Source organism: Nelusetta ayraudi, unplaced genomic scaffold, assembly GCF_046127955.1.
Source record: "Nelusetta ayraudi isolate G7.1 ecotype Tasmania unplaced genomic scaffold, CSIRO-AGI_Nayr_v1 ptg000135l, whole genome shotgun sequence".
Taxonomy (NCBI): domain Eukaryota; kingdom Metazoa; phylum Chordata; class Actinopteri; order Tetraodontiformes; family Monacanthidae; genus Nelusetta; species Nelusetta ayraudi.
The window spans coordinates 20539869-20554863 of record NW_027466185.1 but is presented as its reverse complement, the minus strand read 5'-3'; the positions used below and the strand labels follow the sequence as shown (position 1 = coordinate 20554863).

Here is a 14995-nt window from a genome sequence, read left to right as displayed (position 1 = left end):
CACAATTTTTAATTCAAGTGAAACAGTGTGTGTACGGCCAACTGCTGCTTGGGTAACGTTTACGTTACGTTACCTCAACACTCGTTGATGCTACATTCATAACAGCATCTGTTGGGAAAGCTTTGTAAAACAATAAGCAGTGTTATCGTAATTTGATCAAACTTCAAAAGAGGTGTCTATGTATATAGTAGTACTTATACAAATGATATATTAATGCAAGGTTTTCTTTTCCTAATGTGTTATTTTTGGCTGACTCTAGACTAACTAGAACGATATAACTACAGGTTTGTGTTTATTTATTTTCTTACATTTGTTTTTCCCAAGTAAACCTTTTGACTGAATGATTTGAAACCCACTTTGGAGGAAAACAAAACTCCACACTCCACACAAAATTAAGTTGCACCGTGTTCCAAGGTCTCCATCTGAGACCTTGATCAGGTAAAAGCTGTTTTGAAAGACGTCGTTTTGAATGCATTTGGTCATTTGTATCGTTGGCCAGTGAGTTGAGGGACTACATGTATGTTATACATGTTTTTTTTTTTAACATATATTTAAATATAGTTCAAGCATTTAAATATAACTGACTTTCTGAAAACAGCAAAAGAAAAAGAAAATAACTTCAGTGAGAGTGTTTTCCCTAAAATCTGAATAGCTTCCATACAACTTGCCCCGCCCACTGCCAGCCACCGACTCGCTATATTTGCCGGGGCATGCATCTCCATTGAACTTGTGCACCTTTCCCCAGACTTCGCTGGATCCATGAGCGGAATGCCCAACCTTCGGGAAGCGTTTCAAGAGCAGCTGCCCCCTGTAATTGAGAGGAGAAAGTAACTACAGCGAGACGCTGTGTTGCGATATTGACGAAATGTCACTTCAGAAATTAGAGGCCGCTAACAGCTCGGGCTGCAGCGCTCGCCCTCTCGGCGGCGGGAGCAGCTTTCACGACAGTTCTGGTGACAGACAGAGAGGCCTCTGGTGAAAGAGGAGAGCTGGGAGCTGGTGTAAAAAAAAAAAGAAAGAAAGAAAGAATTGTCCTGCTCGCATCATCACCCCGACATTAAATGACTGCAGCATTAATAGAAATGACTGCCCCCCCCTCTCCCCTTCATTTTTTTTTTAAAGCGGATCTAATTATTTCAGCAACTTGTCTGCTCCGTTCCCAGAGCGGGCGACGTTGACGGGCCAAAAAAGAAAACAAGCGCTCACCTGCTCGGCGTCTTGTCCTCCATCTCCACCTCCTCCTCCCTCTCCTCTTTCTCCTCCTCCTCCTCCTCCTCCTCCCAGGGTGTCTGTCAGCCAGCCGAGCGATGCTGCCGTGACTCGACATCTGCGGCGGATGCACGGCGGCACCTCTGCCGCCAGGGCCGACTGACAGCAGCTGGCCGCGCTTCTGCCTGGGATGGTGGTGTTTGCAGAGGGTGGGCGGGGGGGGTGAAATCCTGGCTTTGCCCCTGTTAGCCCACCAGTCTCTGTTTGAATTATAAGGGGGCGTAAATATTAACGCTAAGCCAACTTTAAGGCAGCTGAGCAGTGCCCAGAGTGAATCCGTAAAGGCGGACCCAAGCAGAATTCAAGTATTTTTTGAACCTCATTTTTGAAAATTGGCTTTTAAAAAAAAAAATATTTGAAGCAATGTGTTTCCATTCAGTGTTTTTAGCACTACATGGCAACAGAAACAAGTAGAGTATACCCCAAAACCCACAAAACACTGTTTCCACATTTTTTTTTTCATTGTGAAATAGGACAATACAGTGACATTGACAAGACAGCGTTGACGCAAACATTGTTAATGGGATTTATTTCTTTGTGTGCGTACGAACCCTTGTTACCTTGTGACTCCTTGAACTTGTCATGTTGTATTTATGTGTCGCACAGAGCAAAATAAGAATTGCACAAATTCAGAATTTGTTGTTGAACAATCTTTCAGTGAGCTAGCAAGGCATACAGTGCCTTCTAGAGGACGTGTTGTCACTTTTTATTTCCTATGCTGGAAGTGCAAGACTGCATTTTTTCATAGCTGGGCTTGATTTTTTTATTTATTTTTTTTTATTTTGTGTAGTGTTTGATTCCATTTAGAATGTGTGAATTGAGTCTGTAACTGTAGTTCTATAGAAAAATCTTTTTTTTTTTTTTTTTTTTTAATTCCCTTCAATCGACCCATTAAGATTTCATTAAAGAAAAACACAAAAAAAAGTATCGGCATTGGTACTGCCACCTTTGGTTCCCTTTGGTATTGGATCGCAATGGAAATCGGTGTTATCTGGTATTACCACTGAAAAGTGAAAAGCAATTTGAGGAGTCCACTGACACAATTCATTGGAAAGGAACATACGGGAAAGCATAGATTCCCAATTACGTTGCTTCTCAGCACCAATTCCGCAAAGACTGATGGTGCAGTCGGAACGAAGCTAAAACCGGGGTGAAATACGACAAAGTGACCGCTTCCTCCGTGGTGCGTCGTCGCCAGCCGTCCCCTACTCGCCCTCAGCGGTCTCTTGGCGGCGTGAGGGTGGGGGTGCGGTTGGGGGTATGGGGTTGGGGGGGGGTTGGTGGTGCCTACAGCCCTCTAATCCGGGGAGCAGAGAAAGGTGACAGGCTGAGTGACAGGCAGGCGGCGAGGACCCAGCTGTGACGGCCGGTGTCGGCTCAGTGGCAGCCTTATGATGAATTGCCTCTCCCGGATGATAGCGCCGTTACCCAGTGATACCAGCGGCGGGATTGTTCCGTCGGCGTCTCTCGCTCCCCCTCCACTTGCAAATGAGGAAGTGAAATGAAACCTGCCCTTGCCGTCTTGTTTTGTTATTTTTCATTAAAGCTGCCAGCTTGCATTGGCCTTCATTTGGCACTTGTATAAGCGCGGTTACGGGTGGGGTGAGGGTTGAGTTTGGGGTGGGTGAGGTGGGGGGTCAGCAGGAATGAGGCTGGATGAACACAAACATGGTTTAACTTTTAAGTGATTGAAGCCCCTTGGGTTTTTTTGTTTTTTTTTCTTTTCTTCACACACCTTTGCCCCATTGCAACCTGTGCAAATGCATTTCCGATACAGCCGATGACGTGCCAGTGTTCTGCAAATGAGTCAGTTATGCCCTGCAACCAGTCTGACGGTTACCCTGCTGCTCTGTGTCTTTACAGCTCGGATGACTACTACGAATACGGACACAGCGGGGAATCGTATGATTCATATGGTGAGTTTTTGCTGCTGTCGGGATATCCATTCTTCACTTGCTGTCTCTGTTATAACTGTAATGCAAATACACATTCACGTAGCTGTATTTAAAAATATCTTGGTTTCTTTTCTCTAAGTGCCTCAAAAACAGACACTTTTCAGAAGGTATATAACCGCTGTGTTTGAGGCTTAGTTAACGAAGCTATCTGCAGATGTCGGAAACCTGTACACCAAAACAAACTGCCGCAGGAATGTTGCTCCTAATGTAGCGCTGAACATAGAAAACAAGGGTAAACTAGGGTATACTTGGACTTTCTTTCCATATTTCCTGACAACCCTAGTTCTGTGTCTTAAAATAAGTTTTTCCAAAAGTCTACATAAGATTTTTAATAATGCAATCTGGCCTAAAAACAAGAGCAGCAAATTTAATATTTAACACTTGGCACATCATCTATTTTAGTATACTTTTTTTTTTTTTTTTCATTTCACGAGTTGAATGTCTTGGCTTTTACCAACTTGCCCTCTGACTCGAAATGGTAAAAATATAAATCTACCCCAAAGCATCATTGATTTCTTGACCTCACTGAATAACTGCAGAAATGTATTCTCCATCTTTGAAACCTAATTTGTTTTCAGTTTACCACTGTGAGATTGCCTGAATCCAATATCAAACACAGCCAGCGCTTAAATAAATCACTGAACAGCTAGCGAGATGGCAACAGGTCATTGAGAACGAAGGGTTGGCTCTTTGCATTCCATTCCAACTTGCCACATTATCTATTTTTACTCAAACGAATAAGAACACGTTTACATCAATAGCTGCCTTCTACCATCCTCTGTCGAAGGAATTTTAGAATAAAGCGTGAGACTTTAATGTTGATATTAAGAGCAGATTTACATGTTGACTTTACCGTACAGCAAAAAACTACGTCTAAGGAAACAGCTTTCTTGCGAGATAAAGAAAAAAAAGTATACTCTATTCTTAATTATAAGTATTTAATTAATAACTAACAATACATGACAAAATGCCCATCAGTGTTTATCAGTTTTAAACCCAGCCAGTCCAATGATCCAACACTGTAGGCCATGTAACAGGGTCTATACTATAATATAATAATAAAATAATAGATATTATTTTTCTGTCAGCTGAGCAACACTCACTTGGAGTCATTGACAGAAGGCGGAAATGCACAGAAACCCCTAGAACTCTCTGGAAAACCAAAGTAGAAAAACTCGTGAGAGTGCAGTGTGCCTGTGCTTGGAACGTACTCACACAAATACTCACACACACACACACACACACACACGCAAACACACGTGCGCGCACTCACAGGCAGACACAGGAGGTTTTGGTCATAGAAAAAGGGGGCGACAGTTCAAAGGAAAAACGGATAAACAGCGCTGATGTGCCTCTTTGCTCTCGAAACACAAGGTTACCTTGGTGTGTGTCTTCAAAGTGACTGTCAGCGAGAGGGTGACAGGTTTAATTAAAGGATATTGGCTGCGCGCTGCCAAACGCGGAGGCTGTGCAGCAGGAGGAGGGGGTCGGCTGGCGCTGTAAATAAATAAATAAACAAACAAAAAAAAAAAGCCACCCTTTGTGAGGCGCAGCTCCAGGGAAGTCACAACGCTGGCTGGAGATCAGACAAAGGGTGCCATCGATACTGGCACTTTCACACTGACAGTGCCGGGGTGGGGGCGGGGTTGGGGGAGTTAGGTTGGCGGGGGGTTTGAGCAGCGGCCTGACTCGGGCTAATGGTAATTGTGACCTTTTTCGCCGGGAGCCACTAAACGGGTCCTTTTCAAGTCGCTATTTGATCCTCCCGTTCAATTATCTGAGATGCGTCCTCCCGAGTGAAAAGCCGAGCGTCTCGGGGTGACACGCCGCCTGTGTGCAAGACTAACATCGCCTCTCAGGGGTGACCGGGGGGGGGGGGGGGATTGGGGGGGGGGTGGCGGGGGGGTTGGTATCTCACCATAGATATATTATAAAAACAACTATGATTTTTTTTTTTTTTCAAGGGTACTGCAGCCACAAAAAAAACCCATGCAACCCAAAAAGCATTTTCCCATAGACTGCAATACAAAAATAAACATTGAATTGAAATGCGGTTCATAATTAATCTTTCTATTGTAGATATATATATATCTTTTTAAATTATGGACTTTCAATCTTTCTTAAAAAAAAAATGTACAAAGGCCAGAAAATCCCATACATGCTGCTGCGCCTTGGCTCGTTCTGATTGGCCGAAAACTCATTACTCGAATTCCAGAGGCATGCTGGGAAGTGACACTACTGCTTGGCTCTTTGGCCTGCATGATGTGGAAGTGGCTCCCGAAGCCACTTCAAAACGGTGGACTGTTTTGGCATATGCGCTAGGTGAACAACCTCATACTGGACACTAGGGGGCTGGATATTACGGGGACGCTTTTCTTGCTTTGTCGTGTCGAGTAATGACTAATGAGCATTGCGCCGCTTCTGCATTCACCCTCCTGTCTTGTTTCATTTTTTCCCTTGCAGGCGTGGAGGAGTGGGCCAGCAGCCACGGCAAGGCTCCCGCGGCACGGACGACCAAGGCGGTGTACAGAGATCAGCCCTACTCCAGATATTGAACTGTTTATACGACCCCACGTCCGAGTTCCTTCATGGCTGTTTCAACCCAAGTAATGGATTTTTTTATGGACGCTCCCACCTTTGTAGAATTTCAAAAGCGCAAAACAAAAAAAAAAACCTACAAAAAAAAAAAAAAAACAACACAAATGCAAGACTGGTATATAAGCAAGATCCCGGAAGAGTTGAGAATGGCATTTCCCTAATTATACAAATGTACTCCCGCCGGGTCCAGTGTGTAAAAGCAATGTGCCCTTCCCATCCCGGACAAATTGAGCGGACGTTTAGATGGAGCAAGACTCCCCATAGTACGTTAAGTTTCTCCCTCAGCTATATGATGGTGACGAATGACATCGTGTCAAGCTGTTTCACTCGGCGATGATCCGCCGCCCGGCTCGATTTGTCGCCCTCTGCTCTCTAAAACCTCGAGCTGCGCGGCCGACCACTTAAACAAAAGAAGTGTAGTAGCTTAGTTGTAGGAAAAGTGCAGTACTTGTAGATATCTTTTTTCTGAGGGGTAACGAGTGGAAGTGTGTCCCTTGTACATGAAGCCTTTACAAAACTGACAATGGTTCTTCTGTACACACATTGTTTTTTTTGCTGTTTTCTCCTTTTTGTAAATTAATAATAGTTAGTGTTAAAGGGCTTATAAAAGCATGGTGTGTGTATTACGGTGGGTGTTGTCAAAGGTGTACTTGTGTTGAGGATTTGGGCCCCCCCCCCACCCCCCCTCCCGCTTCCCCCCAAAAAACATCCACTTCATTATATGTGTAAATTGGCCACTCGTACTTTCATATGCACAAAAAAAACCCCACACAATTCTGAAGCTTTATTTTATTTTCCATTGGGGGATTCATTTTTTTTTTTTTTTTTTTGCAATTTTGATGTGAGTCTTTTGATTTCAATGCAAAGTACTTTGTGGCCGTGTTAATCAATTTTGAAAGGCTACTGAGTCGCCCGTGGGTTGAATCGGTCTAATCACGAGATTTGTTTTAGCTGTGCTAATTTTGAGCTTATGTAAGCCCTTTAATATTTTCTTCTTTGTTGATGCTGAATAAACATTTTGAGAAAAATGAAAATAATCTTGTCGGAGAGAATAATTACCCATAAAACGGTATTCTAATTTAAACTAATGAAGCAATATGACACAAAAAGAGATTTTAAGATTATCTATAATGCAAACAAGTAGAGAAAAAAAACTGTTAATTAAAAAAGAAAAAGAAAACCCCTTTGCCTTCATTTAATCCAAAGTGATGACAGTCTGGATGCTTTTAAAAAAAAATAAAAAAAATACTCCAAATACAGTACAGACACCTTGACCGTGACCTCGGGAATCTGATAGGAGGAATGCTCTCCAATTTGGTTTTTCACTGCCGCGTGATGCATTTTGTCGGAAATCTCCCCCGAACGAGATTTGGGGTTGGCGGGGGGTGGGGGTGGAGTTTAACAATACCAACATCCGCGCTGTTTGTTCGTATAATTCGATGTGAAGCCATCGCCGATCGCGCCAAGCATCATCAGTAAACACGCATTAACTCTCCGAGTGTTTACCCGGAGAGCGGCGGCCCCCGCGGTGAAAGCCTCCTCGACCTCTAAGCCGAGTTCCGCTCGGCGCGACGGCCAGGGCGGGGGGTGGGCGGGATTGCTCTCTCTTCTTGTTTTTCTCCCCCCCTCCCCCTCCCCCCCCACCCCCCTTCCTGTTCTCCTCCGGTCATGTGACCCTCTCCCAGTCGTTTTTAAAGAGCCTGCCTTTGCCGCGTCCATTAAAGAGACTCTAAATGACCCCCCAGCTGACCCTCCGCAGAGAGAGGATGGCAGTAGCTGTTTAAAAAGACCACCAACCCACAAGGTAAACAACCTAACCCAGTTTAATCTCTCCCCTAATGTAGCGTGATCGTAATTTAAAAGAAAGGAAGAAAAAAAACTCTCTAAACCTAAATGTAATATGTTTTCCTGTCTCTGTGAAGTCCATCGTTTTGCCACGAAGCTGGGAATAACTAGATGTCTGTAACGGGAAAAAAAAAAAAAAAAAACACTGTTTAAAAAAAGTATTATAAATAGCATAAAGTGTGTAGTGAAATAACTTTATTCTAAGACGTAATCTAAAATATATCCTCTGTATTTATAATTCGGTCGTAAAATGTTGTGTCCTGGCATTTGTTTGCACAAAATGACATGTGCATGTACAGTACGTTGATGCTGTTGATGTCTAAAGTCAATTTTATTTCTTTCTCCAGGTCCGTGTCCTGGCTTCGTCAGTTGCCCGCCGCCTGCCTCTCTTCCAGCGAGGCTAAACGTAGGTATTTAACTGCCGTGGTAAACACCGAATGCTTGTTATGGTGTTCGCATGTGAGCAAAGTGAGTGATGGGTTCAAATGGGGGTCATAAATCCCTGAAAGCTTTGAGGTCAGGCCCGACGAATACCTCTCAATGCGTCCGCAGGGAGTTGGCTAGTGGCTCCGTTTCGCAGATTTGCTGCAAATTGAAAGACCCTGAAGAGAGCTAAAAGCCTTTAAAAAAAATAATAAATAAAAAAAGAACTTGTTTTTTTGTTTTCCCAAGAACTGTTAAAAGTGAGGAAATTAGGATATTCAACAAATTGGGTTTTAAGACAATTTATGCAAGTTGATTTGTAAAGACCATAACGCAGAAATCACACAACCCCTGAGTAGATCCACATTCTGGGCTACTTTACATATGTGAACTGAGTGGACGCACTCTAAATGTAAATACAAGTGTTATCGGTTAAAAAAAAGAAGAAAAAAACCTAACCTATCTAACCTGGAGGTTAAGAATGTAAATCATTGAATGGCAATGCCAACCAGTGTCAATGTGCCTACAGGTTTATAAGGCAGTTTTTCCTAGAAAATAAAGGTATTTTATTTCATATATTAGGCAATAATACAGTCCAACAATGATTGTTTTATGCACATAAACATGATAATGTTTAGGGTGTAAAAACAATATTTAATCCTGAACGTCTCGTATGGACAGTAAAAATGGAAAAGATTCAGTGGACCCACCCCTCACCCGAAAAAAACAAGCTTCAAGTCAATGATATGAATTCATCATTTTCCAATAATAGCAGTAATATAAGGGGCTGAACTCTGCCCAGATGAGGGTCTAACCATCACCGGATATCTCACACTGTGGTGTTTCAATTTAAAATCCCCTCGGGAAGTCCAAAATGAAATTGTCTACCGAGGGTACACTTATGACATATCAAATATTAACATGACTCTGAGGCACCTTAATGTTCTCTAGGGGAATGTTGGAGTGTTGCAAATATCCCCTCCCCCCCCCCCGGGCTTCTGTCAAATCTGTCAGAGAACCTCGATTTGGAGGCTTGACCCTCACATCTGCTGTTACACCCCTGGTATTCCTATCGTGCCGGACACTCTGCCACAAACCGCGCATCATTAGCTGCAATGTCCAATTGCTCGTTAACACAGGGTAGCCAATCAGCCAATCACGTAGACGTGGTGGAGGCGGCTTCCTGAAGTCCAACGGCAGCATCAGAATGGGGATTCGAGTGACTTTGAACATGGGGACATCACAACCACTCTCGGATGAACTCGAGGGTTCACAGAGAATGGTCCCAAAAAGCTTAGTTGATGTCGGGGGTCAGAATGGGCAGACTGGTTGGAGGCCATACCACCCCCTGGGGTCCACTTTATTAGGTGACCTGTACTAGCAGGGTATACCTAATAAGGAGGTCCCTCAGTGTATGAATACAGTTCAGTAGATAAATGGGACGTGTCATCTCAACCAAGGGGGCGTTGGGGAACAGGACCTTCGAGAGAGAACGGGACAATGTGAGAAAAAGGGACAATGTTAATAAATGCCGGCGGCCTTGTGTCGTCTTTTTGGAAAATCTAATTGCTTTGTCGGTTCTCCTTTCAGACACAAAGTCTACAAACACAGTTCCCTCCGGACACCAAAGAATGCATGTGTTTCTCAAAACAAGAAACTGCCACTCCGCTCTCGCCGGGAGCCTTAGAGCTTCGCCTGATTTTTGCAGTCTGGACTGGTGTGAACAATGCCAGAATTTCGGATGGACGGACTGAGGCATCACCGAGGAGGATCCGAGGTGCCTCCCACTCTCTCTCTCTCTCTCTCGCTCTCTCTCTCCCAGAGCCAACCCGGCGAACACACGGTGCACTGAACTGACAGCGACCTGCCCGCCCCCGATTCAGGTCCCGAATCGACCACTTACATCAGACGGCTACTGTCCTGTGGCACCGAGAGGAAGTGGTTTAAATGAATAATGCAGTATTGGTAGGAAGCGGCATCCTGTTCCATTGTTCGCATTCTACGTTCACGTCAAAATATATACAGATACTTTTCTGAAGAAATACCAACTGAATGACTGTTTGTTTTAAGTCACATAAGATTCTATGTATGTAAGTTGCAAATAATGACATACCGCTCCAGAAAAAGGGTGTTTTTGGGTATGCGGAATGTCTTGGTTTGTCTTTTGCCAGTGGCTAGTGGTTACCAGTCTGATCAGAAAATCAGAAAGAGTCGTCCAAAAACCAGCTCTGGCTGCTGACTTCCCAAGTATGGGCGAACGAACGTCAGTTTCTGATGAGTAAGTGAAAGAACCGCGCATCCGCAATCCGAGCCACTCCAACCTTCTGTTGGTCGTGTCTTTGAGGAGATCGAAGAGGGGGAAGGCATCTCAAAAGGAAATGTAATTTGCATTGACCAAACGGCCATTTTCCTGCGGACAAAAGGCCTAAATTCATTGAAAATAATAGGTCCTATTGAACAAAAGAATCTGCATTTGTCGGACCCTCTCCGGAAACATATACCAAGTGCCTTATCCTCGCCTTACGTGCAAGTCTCTCATTGAGGTCGAGATACCGCGCTGGCGCCGTTATTTTTCTTTTTAATCATTCATCTTCTTTCGCCACAAGGCCGAAGAACGCCACCCCGACCGCACCTGAGCGCGGCTGGGTCCACGTGTAGCGCCTAATCGGAATCGACTCGAGTAGATATTACAATTCCGAAATGGCTTTCTTTTTCTGACGGGAGGGGCTTCATTCCGTCTAGTGCATAAATCCGCGCGGGGGCTGATCCGTATTCCGCCCCGGCTGTGTTTGTCCTCTCTCTGGTGTACAATGGTTTTCCATTAGAGGAAGCGATTCTCCCCCAGACTCTCCCCTCCCCCCAATACACACACACACACCCCCCGGGCCAGACCCCCCGCACAATAACACGACGACCTGGAGCGGGCGAGTCAACTCTCATCACCGGGGGAGCTGATTTGAGACCTGTGAGGTGACCGGGAACGACAAGGCTTATCTGGAGTGAAGCTTGTCCCAGTTAATAAAGTTAACGCGGCTTATTCAATTAAGAATGCATACAAAGCACAGGGCAGCCAGCGGCGTGTCGGCGGGGTCCGTCGCGACACAAGAATGCGACGGCAGCGCACCTTGGAGCGTTTCTGAGAATCTGGGGGAAAGAAAATCAAAAAAAAATAAAATAAAAATCAAAAAACGATTAAACGGCACAAAGAGATTTTCATTTCAATTATCCTCTCATTGAGAAAAAATAATTACAAGAATACCTCCCAAATAAACCAGTGTTCTGCCAAATTCTGAACAGTGCTTTCTTTCAGTGTTATCTTCTTTTTTTTTTTCTCACAATGTTTCTGCTTTCTTTTCTTCCCCTTTTCTTCAAAATGTTTTCGAGAGCAGAGAGAACAGATGCCGAGCCTGATGTCTTCACGCTAGTCCAACTTTTTTTTTTTCTTTTTTAAAAGAGAGAAAAAAAAGTAGGTGGAAAAACAGAACAGACATTCAAAACTCGGTCTGATGACAATTAAGAGGCTGTTTGCTGGAGCTGCGAGCAGCCATCGTTACAATCAGAGCGCGCCACCCACCACATAGTCACGAAAGAGCAGGCGAGCTGAGTGTGGAGCCGGAGGTGCGCAGTGAAATATTGACACTATTCTTATCTCTGTGTGTGACAATATGTAAATTTTAGCAGCCAGTGTGCTTGGCGTAGAAGGAAAAGAAAATCATTCAAAACTGAGGCTGTGTTCCAAAACATAAGCCTGCATTAGCATATTTCAGTGGCGTAAAGTTAGTGGTTGATCAACCCCCCTCAAAAATGTCAAATGTATACTTATATAAATTTAAAAAAAACTTAAATATAAATATACTATTCCTTTTTCTTTCTTTTTTAGAAAGCCAAATGGCAAACAGCTAGTAAACACACTGGATCAAACCAAACGTGTCCATCATTCCACAATAAAAATTTAGGTTGATTTTTAGTGCGCAAATGGTACACTGCAGTTCAGCACACTTTTTTAGTGAAGAAGTATGCGATTTGGAACACAACTGCCTACCTTGCAAGATGGTAACAAACAAGACTTGAGTCTATTTTAGATGATAAATTGCTGCCCTGACAGGCCTCAAATATCGACCAAATGCTTCCGAAAAAGCAATTTTAGTGACAGCTTGTGTAGGTACAGTCAAAGCTGCCAGTGACGTTGTCTAGCTTTCGTTTTCTTCTTGGCGTCGCTGTCAGCATGCATGTGCTTGTTACAGTTCCAGGCTGAAGAACATTTCTGAAGCTTCAGAGCACAATATCGATCCGGAAAAATGTAAATCTTCAGCTCACGAGACAGAATTGCCTTAAAGATTTTGTGATGACTAATGTATACAATTTATCACTGAAACACGTATATATATATATATATATATATACATATATATATATATATATATATATATATATACATATATATGTATATATATATATATATATATAAATATATATATAAATGTAATTTTTTTTAAATTACTTTTAAACTAAAAACGTTTTCTTTTGCTTTCTTTTGTTTCACTTTTACTGATGTGGCTCTCCCCAAACCTTGAATGATGTATGCTATAAGAGTAGTTCTAAAGAGAAAAGATGGGGGCGGTGGTGGTGGTGTTGGGGGGTGGGGAGTCTTGTTTGGGGTTTATATTTCTTTTCAAACACTCCGTATTTGATACAATGTTTCTGTGAAAATACATGAATATAGGAATCTGCGTATGTTTGTCAGTGCTGCTGCATTACTGAGACTTTCTTTTTTTCAACCCCCACAACCAGAGACCAGATTCTCAGAAATACATAAATTCATATATCTTACAATGACAGATGAGAAGCTAACATATTTATACTTTTACATTTCCCACATAAATGATTTTCCTTTTTACAGAGACCTTTTAAAACTCTGTCAGGGGTTCTTTTATAGATATATATTTATAACCTTTTTTTTTTTAAATTATTATTCTGTGAAGTGTGCATCTGCACATCCAGCTTCCCTCTTTCTCTCCTCTCCTCTGCTCTCTCTCTCCATCATTTTAAGAACCTGAAGTGGCCGCCGCCGGCCTTTTTGTCCCATGATTAACTGGAGGGCTCTTAATCTGGCCGAGATTAAAACAGCCTGATCAATGCTCAAGTGTCCCTCCGTCTCCTCTGGAGTGAGCGCCGGCGTGACCGCGGGTCAGAGTGCGTCGTCCGCTAAGTGGCTTCTCAGATGGAGAGGGATGGATCGGTGGCCGGGCTCCGAGTGAATGGAGCCCGACGATAGCTGTGATTCAGAGAATGCGTCATTATGCTCAAGTCCTTTTTTTCTTTTTCTTTTTTTCTTTTTTTTTTTTTTACAACAATGAGCCATTAACCGTTTTTCTTTTTTTTTAAGTCAGGACATTTGAAATAATAGTGATAATAAATAATTTCTGTCAAATAAATTGTTTGAGCCTGAAGGGGGCGATGCGGGGGTGGGGTTGAGGGAACGCAACACACTGCCGCTCGGAGGACTGCCACATTAATGCAGTTCGACTACGTTAAGGAAATATTTGAAAATAAATAAATAAAAGTGTGCTTGCAAACAAAACACTTCCAAAATGATTAGCAACATGCAAATGTTACAACAGATTGAATTAAGACCTCGTGCAATCAGATTTTCCGCAAGCACAGAGGCACTTTTGAGAATGTATTAAGGGCGCCACAAAGTGTCCTGGAGTACTTGCCACTTAAAATAAGCAACAAAAACCCAAAGAAATTGTGTTATTACATTTTTGTTTTTTAAAGTTTCATTTTCAATGACAGCATTTGGGTTAATGCTAAAACTTCCAACTCACTCAGTTTGATTTACAAGTTTTCTTGTGCTGTGAAAATTTTCTGTTACTTTTTTTTTTTTTTTTTTGACAGTTTGGGTATTTTTTTGTGATAGGATGTGATGGTTCACCAGAATTGAAAATGTTTTTCATTTGCTTCTCAACTCTGTGTTGATGTGTCCTTTTCCGTAGAAGGACTCTGGACTTGCATGGATGGAAAGACACACTGCCACGGCCTACAATGTGTTCCACCCCATTTACAGTGGAAACATTGTCTAAAAACGTTTGTCGTTATCATGAGTGATTCCTTTCATTTTCTTCAGCCATTTTTTTTCTCCTTTTTTTCATACATTGGAGCCCGTTGCTGCCTTTCATTGAACTGAGTTCACTGCGTCTGTAAAACTATGTCTCAGTTATGTGGATTTAGAAAGTTGTAATTGACAGATTTCAATTTTTGGCCAACTATAACTTCAAGCAGTGGCGACTGGAGACTAGATGAAGAATTTATCTTGGTCTTTTCTGCCAAGAGAACCAGAAAGGGGAAAAAGTAAAAACAGGTGTCTGATGTCTAATGTGTTGTCAGGGGAAACTGGCATTACACACGAACACCATGGGATAACAACAACAACAACAACAACAACGTGTAGGAGCAAAGTGTGTGTTTGTGAAACTTGTGAATACTGTACAAAATTGTGTTCGACTTCCTGTGTAGAGAGGTAATCACATGTCAAGGTGTTGGAAATCGTTGCTCCTTGTTGTTAATAAAGTTTTTTTTCCCTTGTTGATAAAAAAAAAGAACAGATGAGTTGTGTGGTGATTGTGTAACACAAAGCTCTTGCTTCGACTACACAGTTGTTGTCTGTAGAGTGTCAACACATTATGAGAAAAATGTTGTCAACATGTGTTCCCAATCTGGAAATTCCAAACTGCCATCGAGCAGGGATATAGTTTACGATTGCAAATCAAATAAGCCGCCATCGCCGAGGCATCATCCATCCATCATGATATTTTTTGCATATTGTTTGCCCCTCCCACCTCCCGGCCCCCCTGTTCCCGTAGGAAACAACATCTTCCCTACATCCATCTTCCATTCTTTTTCAC

At 42.8% G+C, this 14995-nt stretch overlaps 1 protein-coding gene across 3 annotated transcripts in view; it reads left to right on the top strand.

The window, feature by feature from the left end:
• The window catches only part of khdrbs3 (KH domain containing, RNA binding, signal transduction associated 3), a 101160-nt gene extending 89967 nt beyond the window's left edge, over positions 1-11193 (top strand). Inside the window, exons 8-12 of one of the 3 annotated variants that reach the window (XR_012923823.1) lie at positions 3133-3185; positions 5688-5830; positions 8015-8073; positions 9681-10180; positions 10212-11193. Coding sequence is in view for 1 of the 3 variants with exons in the window: in XM_076011860.1 (XP_075867975.1) it covers positions 3133-3185; positions 5688-5779 (145 nt within the window). In the remaining 2 variants the exon portion in view is untranslated. Of the gene's footprint in view, positions 1-3132; positions 3186-5687; positions 6506-8014; positions 8074-9680 lie in introns of those variants that run through there. The other 2 variants (XR_012923822.1, XM_076011860.1) reach the window with 2 other exon arrangements.
• Positions 11194-14995: the final 3802 nt, after the last annotated feature.